The sequence below is a fragment of the Sinohyriopsis cumingii genome, chromosome 3 (genome assembly GCF_028554795.1).
Source record: "Sinohyriopsis cumingii isolate HCF-2022 chromosome 3, ASM2855479v2, whole genome shotgun sequence".
NCBI classification, from domain to species: domain Eukaryota; kingdom Metazoa; phylum Mollusca; class Bivalvia; order Unionida; family Unionidae; genus Sinohyriopsis; species Sinohyriopsis cumingii.
This window is the reverse complement of record NC_142963.1, coordinates 74,376,707-74,391,224: the sequence shown is the minus strand read 5'-3', so window position 1 is coordinate 74,391,224 and position 14,518 is coordinate 74,376,707. Positions and strand designations below refer to the sequence as shown.

At 29.5% G+C, this 14,518-nt stretch overlaps 1 protein-coding gene across 5 annotated transcripts in view; it reads left to right on the top strand.

The window, feature by feature from the left end:
• LOC149803114 (transmembrane channel-like protein 7) overlaps positions 1-14,518 on the top strand; it is a 111,553-nt gene that overhangs the window by 71,862 nt on the left and 25,173 nt on the right. For all 5 annotated transcript variants that reach the window (XM_089952722.1, XM_089952723.1, XM_089952724.1 and 2 more), the window contains 4 exons: positions 1,488-1,640; positions 6,304-6,464; positions 9,109-9,256; positions 11,933-12,030. In XM_089952722.1, coding sequence (XP_089808848.1) covers positions 1,488-1,640; positions 6,304-6,464; positions 9,109-9,256; positions 11,933-12,030 — 560 coding nt within the window. The remainder of the gene's footprint in view (positions 1-1,487; positions 1,641-6,303; positions 6,465-9,108; positions 9,257-11,932; positions 12,031-14,518) is intronic.

Genomic DNA, 14,518 nt, shown 5'->3' with positions numbered 1-14,518 from the left:
TACAATTTGCAAGCCACCTCTGTCTGCATGGGTTCAAGTCTAGGATTTGGCCAATGTGGGTATGTGAGAAAGCTTGCCAGTAGCTTCCTGTGGATCAGTGGTTCTTCCCGGGGTTTTCCCGGGTTCTTCCTTCACCATTAATACTGGCCGCCATGCATAGCCTATCGTGTGCTGAAAAATGACGTTAAACCCAACAATAAACAACAACAATTTTTGTAAGCAGATTAAATCATGATCAATCAGTTTCACTGTTCTTCATCTTTGTTCTACAAACCCTGATGTATTTCTCAGCACTTTAAATGGTATTACAATGAATAACAGTTGAATCTCTACCCTAGCATATTGTAGGGCAGGTGGCAGGGGTGTTGAATGTCAGTTTAATTATTAAATTGAGACAAATTTACCCACAAAACCACAAAAATCTGTTGGAACACACTCATTTATTTTTCTTTTTTTAACATTTGAGAAAGATAATAATTCTTTTTTTTAAATTTATTTCTTCTAAATAAATAAAATTTAGAGATGATTGTGTCATTTTACAGGTGTATTTTTCATGGTAACAATGAAATATAGACTGTAGTCTTGAAGAAATGTTAGTTTTTGTAAATATCAACATTTACAGTGCTGCTTGAAAGCACAGGCTGATTTCATTATGAACAATAGGACATCTCTTAACCATACCATATCATGGTTGTAGCTTCTGTCCTTAACAAACAGTTTCTTATACAATTTTAATCATCAAAGTAACATTCATGTGGAAGAAAATGATAAAGTCAATGAAAAGGTTTTGGGTTCTTGGAAAATAAAAAAAATTGATTTATGACCTGCTATACATTGGCAGCACAGTTTTATGTTGCAAAAAACTGCTGTGATTACAATAATTGTGTAATACTAAAAACATTGCTCACCAAGACAGTGTTAACAAAAGGAGTCTAAGATTTTCCAGTGTTAGATCTGAGGAATTTTTCAGTACTCAGCTTTTACTTTATGGACAATTTGTGATGTACTTTTCCATATATTGGCCCTTACTTGAGAATACATATTCAGCTAGCATAGCACAAGAAACTGCATACCAGCCCTTGAATTGTATTGTATTGGCATGGTCATCTGTGTCCTATTGACACACATCAGGTTTTGTCAATAGCCCTAACTTCACATGAAAGAAGTCTTTATTATTGCAAAATTTATATTGTTGTTGTTGGGTTTAACACCATTTTTCAGCACAAGATAGGCTAGACATGGTGGCCAGTATAAATGGTGGAGGAAGAACCTGGGAAAACCCCAGAAAGAACCACTGACCCATGACAAAAATTTATATTGTTACCTGGCTTTGTAATTACACTAATGAAGTGCAGTAAAGATTATGTCAAAAACTTGATATTTATCAAATTTAATATCTTTAGCTTTTGATCTTGTCTTGATCAGTTTTAACCATCAGTTGAAATAATACCTACACTGTTTATGCAAATAAGTTTTCTCCTTTGCAGGAAAGTTTGGAAGAACAAAGAAAAACATGGGAGAAAGCAGAGGAATCCAAACTCAAACTTTTTGGTATCCGAGTTGGTATGAACCTGCTTATCCTTGGCATTTTGGCAGGAGCCCTGTATCTGGTGTATTACACAACAGACAGACTAGTTGAGGTATGCTTGGGTCAGTTTTTGAGAAGTCAGTATTGTCTTTTGACAATATTTTTCACATGAAAGATACATAACTATTCTAAAACTGATTGACAGTTCATCGAACATTCAAAATGTATTGAGATTGTTTACATTACTTTGTTGACAGTTATGAATGTACTATGAATTCAGATTTATTCACAGGGCACAAAGTTGGGAGAATAGAATGTTGTACCCATTCATTTGTACAATCATTCTAATGAATGTCTTTATTCATGTTTCTTTGTTTATTCATTTATTACACCTTCAGTGTCTTGAGCTGTATTTCTTACTAACTCTCATGAAATTTGGTGTGTAGATGCATCTCAGGAAGTGCAGCTCAGTCATATCCAAACTAGGCTACTGTGACCCAATTTTATTGATTTTGTATTTTTTTGTTACATCATCAGTATTTTTACCCTATTTCACCCACACTCATGAACATTTGCAAGTGGATAGATCTCAAGAAGAATAGCTCAACCATATCAAACATAGCCCACTGTGATGGATCTTTCAGACATCCAGTTCAATCATTATAAAAGATGCAATCAGAAACACTGAACATGTTTGATCTGTGTTGCATGGTTTTTACAAAATATGTCATAGATGCTTAAAAAAGTGCAGTTACTTCAAAAACAGGAAGTAAAATATGCAATCCATTCAAATGTTCTTGAGCTCTTGTGTGTCTTCAGTCTTCGGTCAAAGCATGGTCCACATTGATGTGCACCACTATTTTTATACAGAGTGAACAGTTAGCCAATCGGCACTTTGCCATAAACCATTGATAAAGTTGTACATATTATCAAAATGAGGTGCAAGTATTATTGCCATGAATTATTATTATAATTTAAACTTCATGCTGATAACTGAATGAGTTAGTTTGTATTCAGCATTGTGAACATTAATCAGGTATAAATGTCAGGTATTTGTAAGGGTAAATATTATGCAAATTTCATAATCACCCAAACCAGAATTATGGCTTTGATTGGTTCACAATAAGTATATTTGTTAAAAGGGAAAATATATTCAATATATTCTTAGTTCGGGACATTTTATGGTGTAAGTAAGATATTGACAGTGTGACTGACAAGGGACCAACTGTCTTAAAGAATCATTACATGGCTTACATAAGATAGATTATAATCATTTTAAGCATTGAAATAAATGGTATTTGGAAAGCAAGTTTATGCACATCTATATTATCAGTTTTGTTTATGTTTATTTGTATTATCAGTTTATCTTCTTTTATCACCTTTTGTGCTTTTTCTCCAAGGTAATAATTTTACCACACAACTTCCTATGGCCAACTGATATGAATTTTTTTAAAATTATTTCTTTTGATTAATATTAACTTGTAAAAACTAAATATGTATAATATAAAACTTGAAATAATAACTATGTATAATATTCAACTTGAAACAATAACTATGTATAATATTAAACTTGAAATAATAGCTATGTATAATATAAAACTTGAAATAATAACTATGTATAATATTAAACTTGAAATAATAACTATGTAAAATATTAAACTTGAAATAATAACTATGTATAATATAAAACTTGAAATAATAACTATGTATAATATTAAACTTGAAATAATAGCTATGTATAATATAAAACTTGAAATAATTATGTATAATATTAAACTTGAAATAATAACTATGTATAATATAAAACTTGAAATAATAACTATGTAAAATATTAAACTTGAAATAATAACTATGTATAATATTAAACTTGAAATAATAACTATGTATAATATAAAACTTGAAATAATAGCTATGTATAATATTAAACTTGAAATAATAGCTATATATAATATTTAACTTGAAATAATAACTATGTATAATATTAAACTTGAAATAATAGCTATGTATAAGACTAAACTTGAAATAATGAATATGTATAATATTCAACCTGAAATAATAACTATGTATAATATTCAACCTGAAATAATAACTATGTATAATATTAAACTTGAAATAATAACTATGTAAAATATTAAACTTGAAATAATAACTATGTAAAATATTAAACTTGAAATAATAACTATGTATAATATTAAACTTGAAATAATAACTATGTATAATATAAACTCAAAATAATAACTATGTATAATATTAAACTTGAAATAATAACTATGTATAATATAAAACTTGAAATAATAGCTATGTATAATATTAAACTTGAAATAATACCTATGTATAATATTAAACTTGAAATAATAGCTTTGTATAATATTTAACTTGAAATAATAACTATGTATAATATTAAACTTGAAATAATAGCTATGTATAATATTAAACTTGAAATAATAACTATGCATAATATTAAACTTGAAATAATGAATATGTATAATATAAAACTTGAAATAATGAATATGTATAATATTAAACTTGAAATAATAACTATGTATAATATTCAACTTGAAATAATAACTATGTATAATATTAAACTTGAAATAATGAATATGTATAATATAAAACTTGAAATAATAACTATGTATAATATTCAACTTGAAACAATAACTATGTATAATATTAAACTTGAAATAATAACTATGTATAATATAAAACTTGAAATAATAACTATGTATAATATTAAACTTGAAATAATAGCTATGTATAATATAAAACTTGAAATAATAACTCTGTATAATATAAAACTTGAAATAATAGCTATGTATAATATTAAACTTGAAATAATAACTATGTATAATATAAAACTTGAAATAATAACTATGTATAATATAAAACTTGAAATAATAGCTATGTATAATATTAAACTTGAAATAATGAATATGTATAAGACTAAACTTGAAATAATAACTATGTATAATATTCAACCTGAAATAATACCTATGTATAATATTCAACCTGAAATAATAACTATGTATAATATTAAACTTGAAATAATAACTATGTAAAATATTAAATTTGAAATAATAACTATGTAAAATATTAAACTTGAAATAATAGCTATGTATAATATTAAACTTGAAATAATAGCTATGTATAATATAAAACTTGAAATAATAGCTATGTATAATATTAAACTTGAAATAATAACTATGTATAATATTAAACTTGAAATAATAGCTATGTATAATATTTAACTTGAAATAATAACTATGTATAATATTAAACTTGAAATAATAGCTATGTATAATATTAAACTTGAAATAATAACTATGTAAAATATTAAACTTGAAATAATAGCTATGTATAATATTAAACTTGAAATAATAACTATGTATAATATTAAACTTGAAATAATAACTATGTATAATATTAAAATTGAAATAATAACTATGTATAATATTAAACTTGAAATAATAACTATGTATAATATTAAACTTGAAATAATAACTATGTAAAATATTAAACTTGAAATAATAGCTATGTATAATATTAAACTTGAAATAATAGCTATGTATAATATTAAACTTGAAATAATAACTATGTAAAATATTAAACTTGAAATAATAGCTATGTATAATATTAAACTTGAAATAATAGCTATGTATAATATTAAACTTGAAATAATAACTATGTAAAATATTAAACTTGAAATAATAACTATGTATAATATTTAACTTGAAATAATAACTATGTATAATATTAAACTTGAAATAATAGCTATGTATAAGACTAAACTTGAAATAATAACTATGTAAAATATTAAACTTGAAATAATAGCTATGTATAATATTAAACTTGAAATAATAACTATGTATAATATTAAACTTGAAATAATAACTATGTAAAATATTAAACTTGAAATAATAGCTATGTATAATATTAAACTTGAAATAATAGCTATGTATAATATTTAACTTGAAATAATAACTATGTATAATATTAAACTTGAAATAATAGCTATGTATAAGACTAAACTTGAAATAATAACTATGTATAATATTAAACTTGAAATAATAGCTATGTATAATATAAAACTTGAAATAATAGGTATGTATAATATTAAACTTGAAATAATAACTATGTATAATATTAAACTTGAAATAATGAATATGTATAATATTAAACTTGAAATAATGAATATGTATAAGACTAAACTTGAAATAATAACTATGTATAATATTCAACTTGAAATAATAGCTATGTATAATATTAAACTTGAAATAATAACTATGTATAATATAAAACTCAAAATAATAACTATGTATAATATAAAACTTGAAATAATAACTATGTATAATATTAAACTTGAAATAATAGCTATGTATAATATTAAACTTGAAATAATAGCTATGTATAATATAAACCTTGAAATAATAACTACGTAATATAAAACTTTTAATAATAACTATGTGTAATATAAAACTTGAAATAATAATATGTATAATATTAAACTTGAAATAATAGCTATGTATGAATTAAAAATTGAAAAATCATGATATTTAGAGTGACAGAAAATTAGGGTCAAAAACTAAATCACACAACTGTTCAAAAGCTTTGGGTGCATACAATTTTTAGACAAAACTATAATGTTATCTGATAATTTTAGCAGAGATTTTACTGTTTGGACTTGTGTCAATGTGGACTCTTAAAAAATGTCAAAGTGTTTGATTAGTTTTCTGGTTTCTGTTCTCTGTATTCATGACAGCTTGTGCTTTATTTTTCAGCTTCAAAAACAAGCGCTGTCTGAAATTGTTGCCTTGATAGTGCAATATATTCCCACAATTACCATAACCATCCTGAATTTTGTCATTCCCATTCTCTTCCAAAAGATTGTTGTCCTTGAAAAGTATTCTTCCAGAGCTGAAATCAACATCACATTAGCCAGGTAATACTTTGAACCATTTTCTTTAATGAAGAACTCAGAAGTTAAACTCAATTTTAATTTTAGGGAGAAGTGACTTCCCCTTTTGGACAGAATAGGGAGAAGTGACATCTGAACAAAGAACAAAGCAATATATATATACAAGTAGAAAAGTCTGGTTATAATAAGCATTCTAGCAAGCAGCCATGTTTCTATACATGCAGTAATTAATCAAGCTTTAAATATTGTTTTATCTACCTGCCAGGCTGTCCCCAGGTACATTACAGTATGATCAAAATCCACCAGGCTCCTCCTAAGTACTGTAGGGTATGATAGAAACCTTCTGGGGCTCCCCCAGGTACATAACTGCATGATATATATAAACCTGCCAGGCTCCCCCACCCCCAAGTACATTAGAATAATAAAATGCCTGTGTGACTCTTCCGGTATATTAGAGAGTGATAGAAACCTGTTGGACTCCTCCCAGGTTCACCTAGAAATTATCCATTTCTCTACAGAAGCCAGCATTAGTATTATGATATTCAGATTGAACTATACCTGCTAGCCTTCCTCCAGGTACATATACTTACTGAATAGCCCCCAGGATGGCCAAAGTATTTTAGTATAGTAATATTTTGCATTTAATCTAGTTAGGTGGAATAAACATATTGCTGAAATGTCCTTGATCTATTGTTGTGTGGATATATTATTTTCTAAAACTTTACTTAAAGCATTGAAAAGCATTTCTAAACTAGTTTGAAACAACATGTATATTTTAGCATTTGCATTGGTGCCGTTACACGATCATGTTTATCCATTCAGGTACAGTTGTCACTGATGTTATAGATGAGTAACCTCAGCTTTACATTTAATGTGTTAATTCAGAGTTAATTATGAACCTTTTGGACTGTCAGTTTTTAGAAAGTTTTAAAAAGTATAAACATTAAATTGCTTGCTGTAGTGGCAGTCAATTACATTCACACACACACATATATATGATTATAACTTAATTAGAATATATCATTTTTGTTCTGTCCTTATGTGATGTCACTTGGTCAAAATACATGGTATACAGACCAAGGTGGGTACATAATAACATCAAAACTTTAAATTTTTAATTTAATTGTTGCTGATAAATCATTATTGTAACTGCATGTATTCATGGTTGATAAGCTCAAGTGTTACTCTCAACATATGAATGAATTTTTAGCCTTCTTTCCACCTGAATTGGCAGACAGCTAAGATAAAATATGGTGCAATGCATGTCATGTGGATGCATTTCATTATAGAAAGATGGACTTCATCAATATGACACGCACTTTCTACCTTCATTACAACAGTCCATTGAATTGTTTGCAAATTTATCATTTTAATGTTTGTCTTCGTACTCATAATAATGTCATAAATTAGTTGTTTCACTGTTTTTTGGTATTTTCACAAAATTGAATGTGATGTAAGAAAACAACCTTGTCCTTAGCATTTCTTGAATTTTACAACATATCATTGTCCTTTATGTTTCTGTCATTCATATTTCCATTTTTAGCCTAAATCTTCTATCACGTAATATTTAGACTATACTTCCTATGAATTGTATATTTTTCCTAATTTATTTGCCCCATCAATTACAAAAACAGTCTAATGAAATCATACTTCCTAGACACAGTGATGTTCACTATTATTACCTCTTGATAAGTTCAATTATTGTTTCAAACTAATTTTTAAAAAAAAATATCACCAACATTGCAGTTACATTAATCTTCAGTAAAAATATATTTAAACAGTGTTTTTAATTGATTATATCCTTAGAACACACATTACTATATTACTATTTTACATATTGATGTTATCAGTTTCAAAACACAAATTGGTATTTTTTCATGATCAAAATATGATAGCTTGTGGAAATCAATCACTGATAAGTTGTAGTGGAAAGGGTTAATGGTCAATCAGCTATTAAACACATGCTTGTAAGAGTGGAAGGTTTTGTCAGCACAGTTGATATCAACACATGTTAAGGCTGTATGGGTCAAGGGAGCATCTCAAAATCTTAAATTACATTCATTCATAATATACATTCATTGTACATTTACAGAATGAAGTCATTTTCACCTTCTTAACAGATCATTGTAGGCAGCTTGGTTGCACACTCCAGCAGGTGGCACTGCCCCTGAGAACTCAAGCCAAACAAAACTTGGATTGTCACAGGATATAAAGTAATATGAACTTCACTCAGAAGAAAGTGCAGGAAAATTTATGTAATATTCACTTTGTCACAGTTGCCATCTATATCATTATTCTCACAATCAGGAGTTTGTCATTTGTGTTAATTTTTCTGCATTCTGTTCTCAGAAAATTGCAACAAAATTTCAGTCCATTAAAGTGTCATTAGTGCCTGCTGGTGGCAGCACTTTAAGAAATAAATACCAGTTAAATAAGACCCCATTTTGTGTAAGTTAGCAAGGGAAAGGTATACATGCAGACAAACAGAGACAGCTTTATTATTTATAAAAAAAAAGAAGTCCATGTGTGATTACATCGTGATTCATGCATAGCCTGTAATAAGACTGATCAGAGATTCATTAGCATTTTTAATATGTTTCAATTGACTGACAGCAGATTGGCACACACTGTATGACACATGAGTCATTTTATCAGTACTTCTTTTCAGATCCATTGTACTACGGCTGGCCTCCCTAGTGGTATTAGTAGGGACCTTGTATAGACTTCTCATCCTTGGATCAGCAGAATACAAGACTTGTGGTAACAATAAATGGACAGACTCTAACTCAACAAGTATCACTAAAGGCAGTATCAAGGTATTGTAAACCACATATGAAAATGAAATTTCCTTACATTTTATCACAAATTTCGATTCAGAAAAGTATTTTTATGGTTTTTATAAGTTTACATGACTTGATCTCTATGAGGCCTTCATTTTAATATGTTTCATTTTGTAAGACAGATATGTTGATGGATCTATAACATAAAGTGATAATGTACTTCTTTATAAAGAGGTCTCATTATAAGGCAGTATGCTGTATAACTCATTGCATTATAATGAGGGGATGCTGTATGAAGTAGAACTGAGAAAACTTAAAGCAGTCTATTGGCCTGTTTGTTTAAGTATTGGGTTCTTTTGAGTTTTTCGAGGTTGCAGATAAGAGAATGCTTCAGACAGGGCTTGTCATCAAATTAGAAGAATGTCTGTAAATATTCACACCATCATTATTTTATTCATGATGCATGGAATCAATTGTTTGTGCTTGAATTTTTGGAACAAGGAACTTTTTCATTATTATCAAAAGCAGGGTATTTTTTAGGACTTAAGGAAACAATTATTGAACTATATACGATATAAAAAATATAAAATATAAATATTAAAATGTAACTTAAAAAGTGTGCATTGAACTTTAGATCATCGAGTGTGTAGAATATTAGTGTGATTGATGTTGGAGTTACTGAAGTATTACGGTCAAATGTTAATTATCCAAAAGTCTCAGAGAGACATTGATTCTGAGCAGATAAGTAGTGATAATGTTGCATAGTCCATGCTGAACTCAAACTTTTGAGAGTGAAATGTCTTCTTCCAAGGTGTGCAAAATAGGGAGAAGTGAGTGTAGAATGGCCATAATTTAGAATGTTTAAAACTAGAATAGCTGTTTTAGTAAATCTTTGAGGGTAGTCAGAAAAAATATATTTAAAAAAAATAAACAAAAGCTTTCTCTAAGTGTTTGACCAAAAAGATAGGCACTGAGTGAGCCTCATGCTACAAAGACATTCAGATAGTTTGGATCAGTGAAAAGTGCGTATAATTGGTATATGGATAATCAACATTTTGCGGAGTCTTTCCCATAAAAGTAAATTACAAACATGGATAATCAACATTTTGCGGTGTCTTTCCCATAAAAGTAAATTACAAACAATTGTATATCACAAATGTACTTAATTTGGAAAATTCATTAAAATCTATTGTTACTATAACCTTATATTTAGGTAATACATCCTAAAGCCAGTTCTTATCTGTGGTTATTAAGCTTGATAAGACCATATCTATCAACTATGTAAATATGCATATAATAGGATGTCACAAGTAGGATTAGCTTCATGCAGCTAATTGAATCACCCTCTTTAAATAAAGTCATTTATTATTATTATTATTATTATTATTATTATTATTATTATTATTTTTATTATTATTATTATTATTATTATTATTATAAAAAGCAGTACAAAAATACTAATATGCTGCTGAAAAAAATATGTGCATTTATTCAATCATTGACAAGCCACATTGCAATCTCCTTCCCCAAACAGCACAAGGTTTGCTTTTTTTAAATTTGTTTCAAATGAATCAGTTATTATTTTTCTAGAATACTGCAACAAAATGAGTAATTCTTTTTAAAACTGTACTATTAGATAAAGACATTGACAAACAAATTCATTTTAAAAGAAACCTGTATTTATTACCTAATCTATAATAGTGCTGCTGTGGCCTTAAAAACACATAACTAAGCAACCCATGTGATTTTGATCTCATCTTTGGAACCCCCCTTCTACTGTTAAACTAATACATTTTAAGGTTATTAGAGCAATGTTTAAATGTTTACTACATTTTTGACTGTTTTGACTTCAATTTTTGCACTGCATTGGGGGTATACATGTTTTACAAAAACAAATCTAGTCTTTTCAAAAGAATTTAATAAACCGACAAAAGTGATATCTACCTTTGACCTCTTGAATACCACATTGGTAGCAATACTTTATGTCCCATGGTAAATGGTTTTACTGTGTCAAATTTATATGTGGCAGCAATAGCTAGTGCTCATCCAGAACTTTTAATAATTGACCTCTGACATAAAATTCAGACAATTATTTCCTGTATTCTTGACCTTTGACCTTCTTTGGTCTTCAGTCTCTGATATTGTTCATCACCACCCCTCCCCATGCATATGTGGGCAACGTCATATGATCCACTGAGTAAAACAGTTTATACTGTCCTTTAAGAAAGTTAAATTCAAAAGTTGACATCAGATATATCAATTGATGTACCAAAGGACAGACAAATGAAGATTGTAACTACTTTTGCAACATTCATTAATGCCAAGAAAACAAATTAGATTTTTGATTATTAAATTGCAGCAAGTTAAACAAACTGAATTCTTCCTATCTTGTATATGGTATTATGAGGGTGTGGCCATTTTAATTTTGCAGGAAAACACCAGTCTTTGTAAAGTCAGTAAAGAACTGATTTTATGCTTTAACACATAGTAGGGGCATACAGTGTTACCTTGTTGGTCTGGTCAAGCTTTTAGGTCAGTTACTCAGGCAGGGCACCATGATGCGACATTCATGATTTATTAGCACATTTCAAGTCCTACTTTCTTTAGGTCAGAACATGAAAATAGTATTAGATTAATCGATATTGAATATACTGTAAAGCAAAACCAATTTACAAGAATGACATGTTGATATGATCTCAATCTATGTTTCAGTGCTGGGAGACATATGTGGGACAACAAATATACAAGCTAGTACTACTGGATTTGATTGTAGAGGTCATTATTATTGTAATTGTCCAGTTCCCCAGAAGGTGAGCTGTGAATAAGAGAGATCAACTTTCAGCTTTTTGTTTTGCCTGCTTTAGCATAGAGTTAGATAAAGAGGTGTTGCTTTTTTGGCTGAGCTTGATCATTCTCAAGTATGTTAAATTTTTGTTGTAGGATTTTGTCAAGCCTACATTGATAAAATGTCACACAATGCGATTACTGGTGTCTATGTTCATCCATTTATCCATACCCTAGATTGACCTCAGTGTTAAGATTTCTACTTAGTTAAATAAACGATTGGCTTGACAAATTGGGGTCTCTTGTTTGAAGTCATATAGCATCCATCATAGTACTTTTGTTGAGCCTGTGTTAGCCATGGTAGGAATGTTTAAGGCATGACTCTTGTTGAGCCTGTATTAGCAGTGAGGGCTGGGAATTTTTATGGTATGATTCTTGTTGAGCCTTATTAGCAGTGGTAGAAGTGTTTCCTGGTACAACCCTTGTTGTGCCTGTGTTAGTAAAGAGTGGCAGGAATGTTTTTAAGGTATGACTTATTGAGCTTATGTTAGCATTGGTAGGAATATTTTATATTACATAATTGTTGTTGAGCTTGTATTAGCAGAGAACAGAGGAGCGTTTTTAAGGTATGACTCTTTCTGAGCCTGTGTTAGCAGTGAATGGAGCAGTACAAGTGTATTTGTAGTTTTATAGCATGACTTTTGTTGAGCCTATATCATACATGCCAACCATTATGCTTTTGGCGTAATCATTACGCTTTTTTTCACCAAATTACGCATTGTACGTAACTGTATTCGGATTACACATTTTCAGTATATCCCCTCCAAAAATATTAATAATTTGTTTTCTCATTTTTATTAACATTCCATTAATCCCACAGACTGTATTCTAGAAAAGATGGTTTCTCTGTAACTATGACATAAGAGTACGCTTGTCCGAAGACTTGCATGCACTTTCCTAACAGTATTATGTTCTATTTATAGCAGTTGCCCTACTTCAAGAAACATTCTGGTTTCTACTTTCAACTTTTGACGGGGCCCCGAGTGGCCGAGTGGTCTAAAGTGCTCACTGTTATGGATCACTACCATCTCACCTCCGTCTGCATGGGTTCGAGTCGCAGGTTCGGCCTATGTTGGCATGTGAGAAAGCTCGCCAGTAGCTTCTCATGGGTCGGTGGTTCTTTCCGGGGTTTTCCTGGGTTCTTCCTCCACCATTAATACTGGCCGCCATATATAGCCTATCTTGTGCTGAAAAATGGCGTTAAACCCTACAACAACAACAACAACAACAACTTTTGACCTCTGAAACTATTTATAGCAGCTGTATGGATTAGGGGAGAACAGACTGGTTTTCTAACTGTTAATCTTTGCTTGCAGATTCTTTGTTCTAATTCAGAACAGAACCAGTCTGTAGGTATTTGGTGCTAAAAGTCAAGTCAGATTTTTTTTAGTCGATGCATGTTAGAGAAAAAATATTTTAAAAATAATTTCACAGATTGATTAGGAAAAACAAAAAACCAATTCAGAGATGGATACATGAATTACACAATACAGCGTTCCATTCATGGGATCTTCATGCCCCTTGCAGGCTGTGTGGAAAGGATTTTAATATTGGTAAAACAAGGAACATTGAATTAGATTGTTTACTAACTCCATTACTGAGGTAACTTCTTTTTATACAGCAGAACTAAATTGTGGACACGAATTTTATAAATGCAGACGCATTATCTACCGAGTTCTTAATAAAACATTAATAAGACTACATTGGTCCTTTGTTCAGACGGATGTTTCCTGATTCCAGAATTACAGAAAATATTCATGTGCAAGAACAAAATCATCTAATATTGTTAGGTGTTTAGCAGAAGATACTTCACTTAAAATTGTAGAAGCCGTGAAAATTGGGCTGTTTAGTATTGCAACAGACAGGAGTAGTGATTGTGAAAAAAAGTTGTACCCAGTCTATGCAAGAGACTTTGACCACAAAAAGGGTAAAGTCAGAGTGCTCTACTTTCATTACCAGAATTAACATTTCATTACCAGAATTAACAGTAGATTCCACTGGAGAAAACATTTTATTTATTTACTTGATAATACTTTGAATAAACTTAAGTTGGCATAATTGTATGGGGTTTTAAGCTGAAACTGCATCAGTTATGACTGGAATTCATAAAGGAGTTGCGTTCTATATTTTGAAAAATGTCTCCATCATTGTACATATCAGGTTGTCTCTGTCATATGATGCACCATGTTGTGGGAAAAGCTGCTGATAAATTAGAAGAACTCCTGAAGTAACAAGTTGGCATTCCACTCTACCTGACAATGTACTTCATATGGATAGAGTTGATTTTTTCATCTTATTTCCCAGCTAAAAGACCCAATAAGATATAAATTTCCTCTTCTTTGTCAGGTTATGAAAGGAATCTTGGTTCTTTACCATTCTAATGCTGACTGTGAGAGATTGTTCAGTATTGTTAGCAAAAATAAAACTGAATTCAGATCCAGGCTTTCTAACACA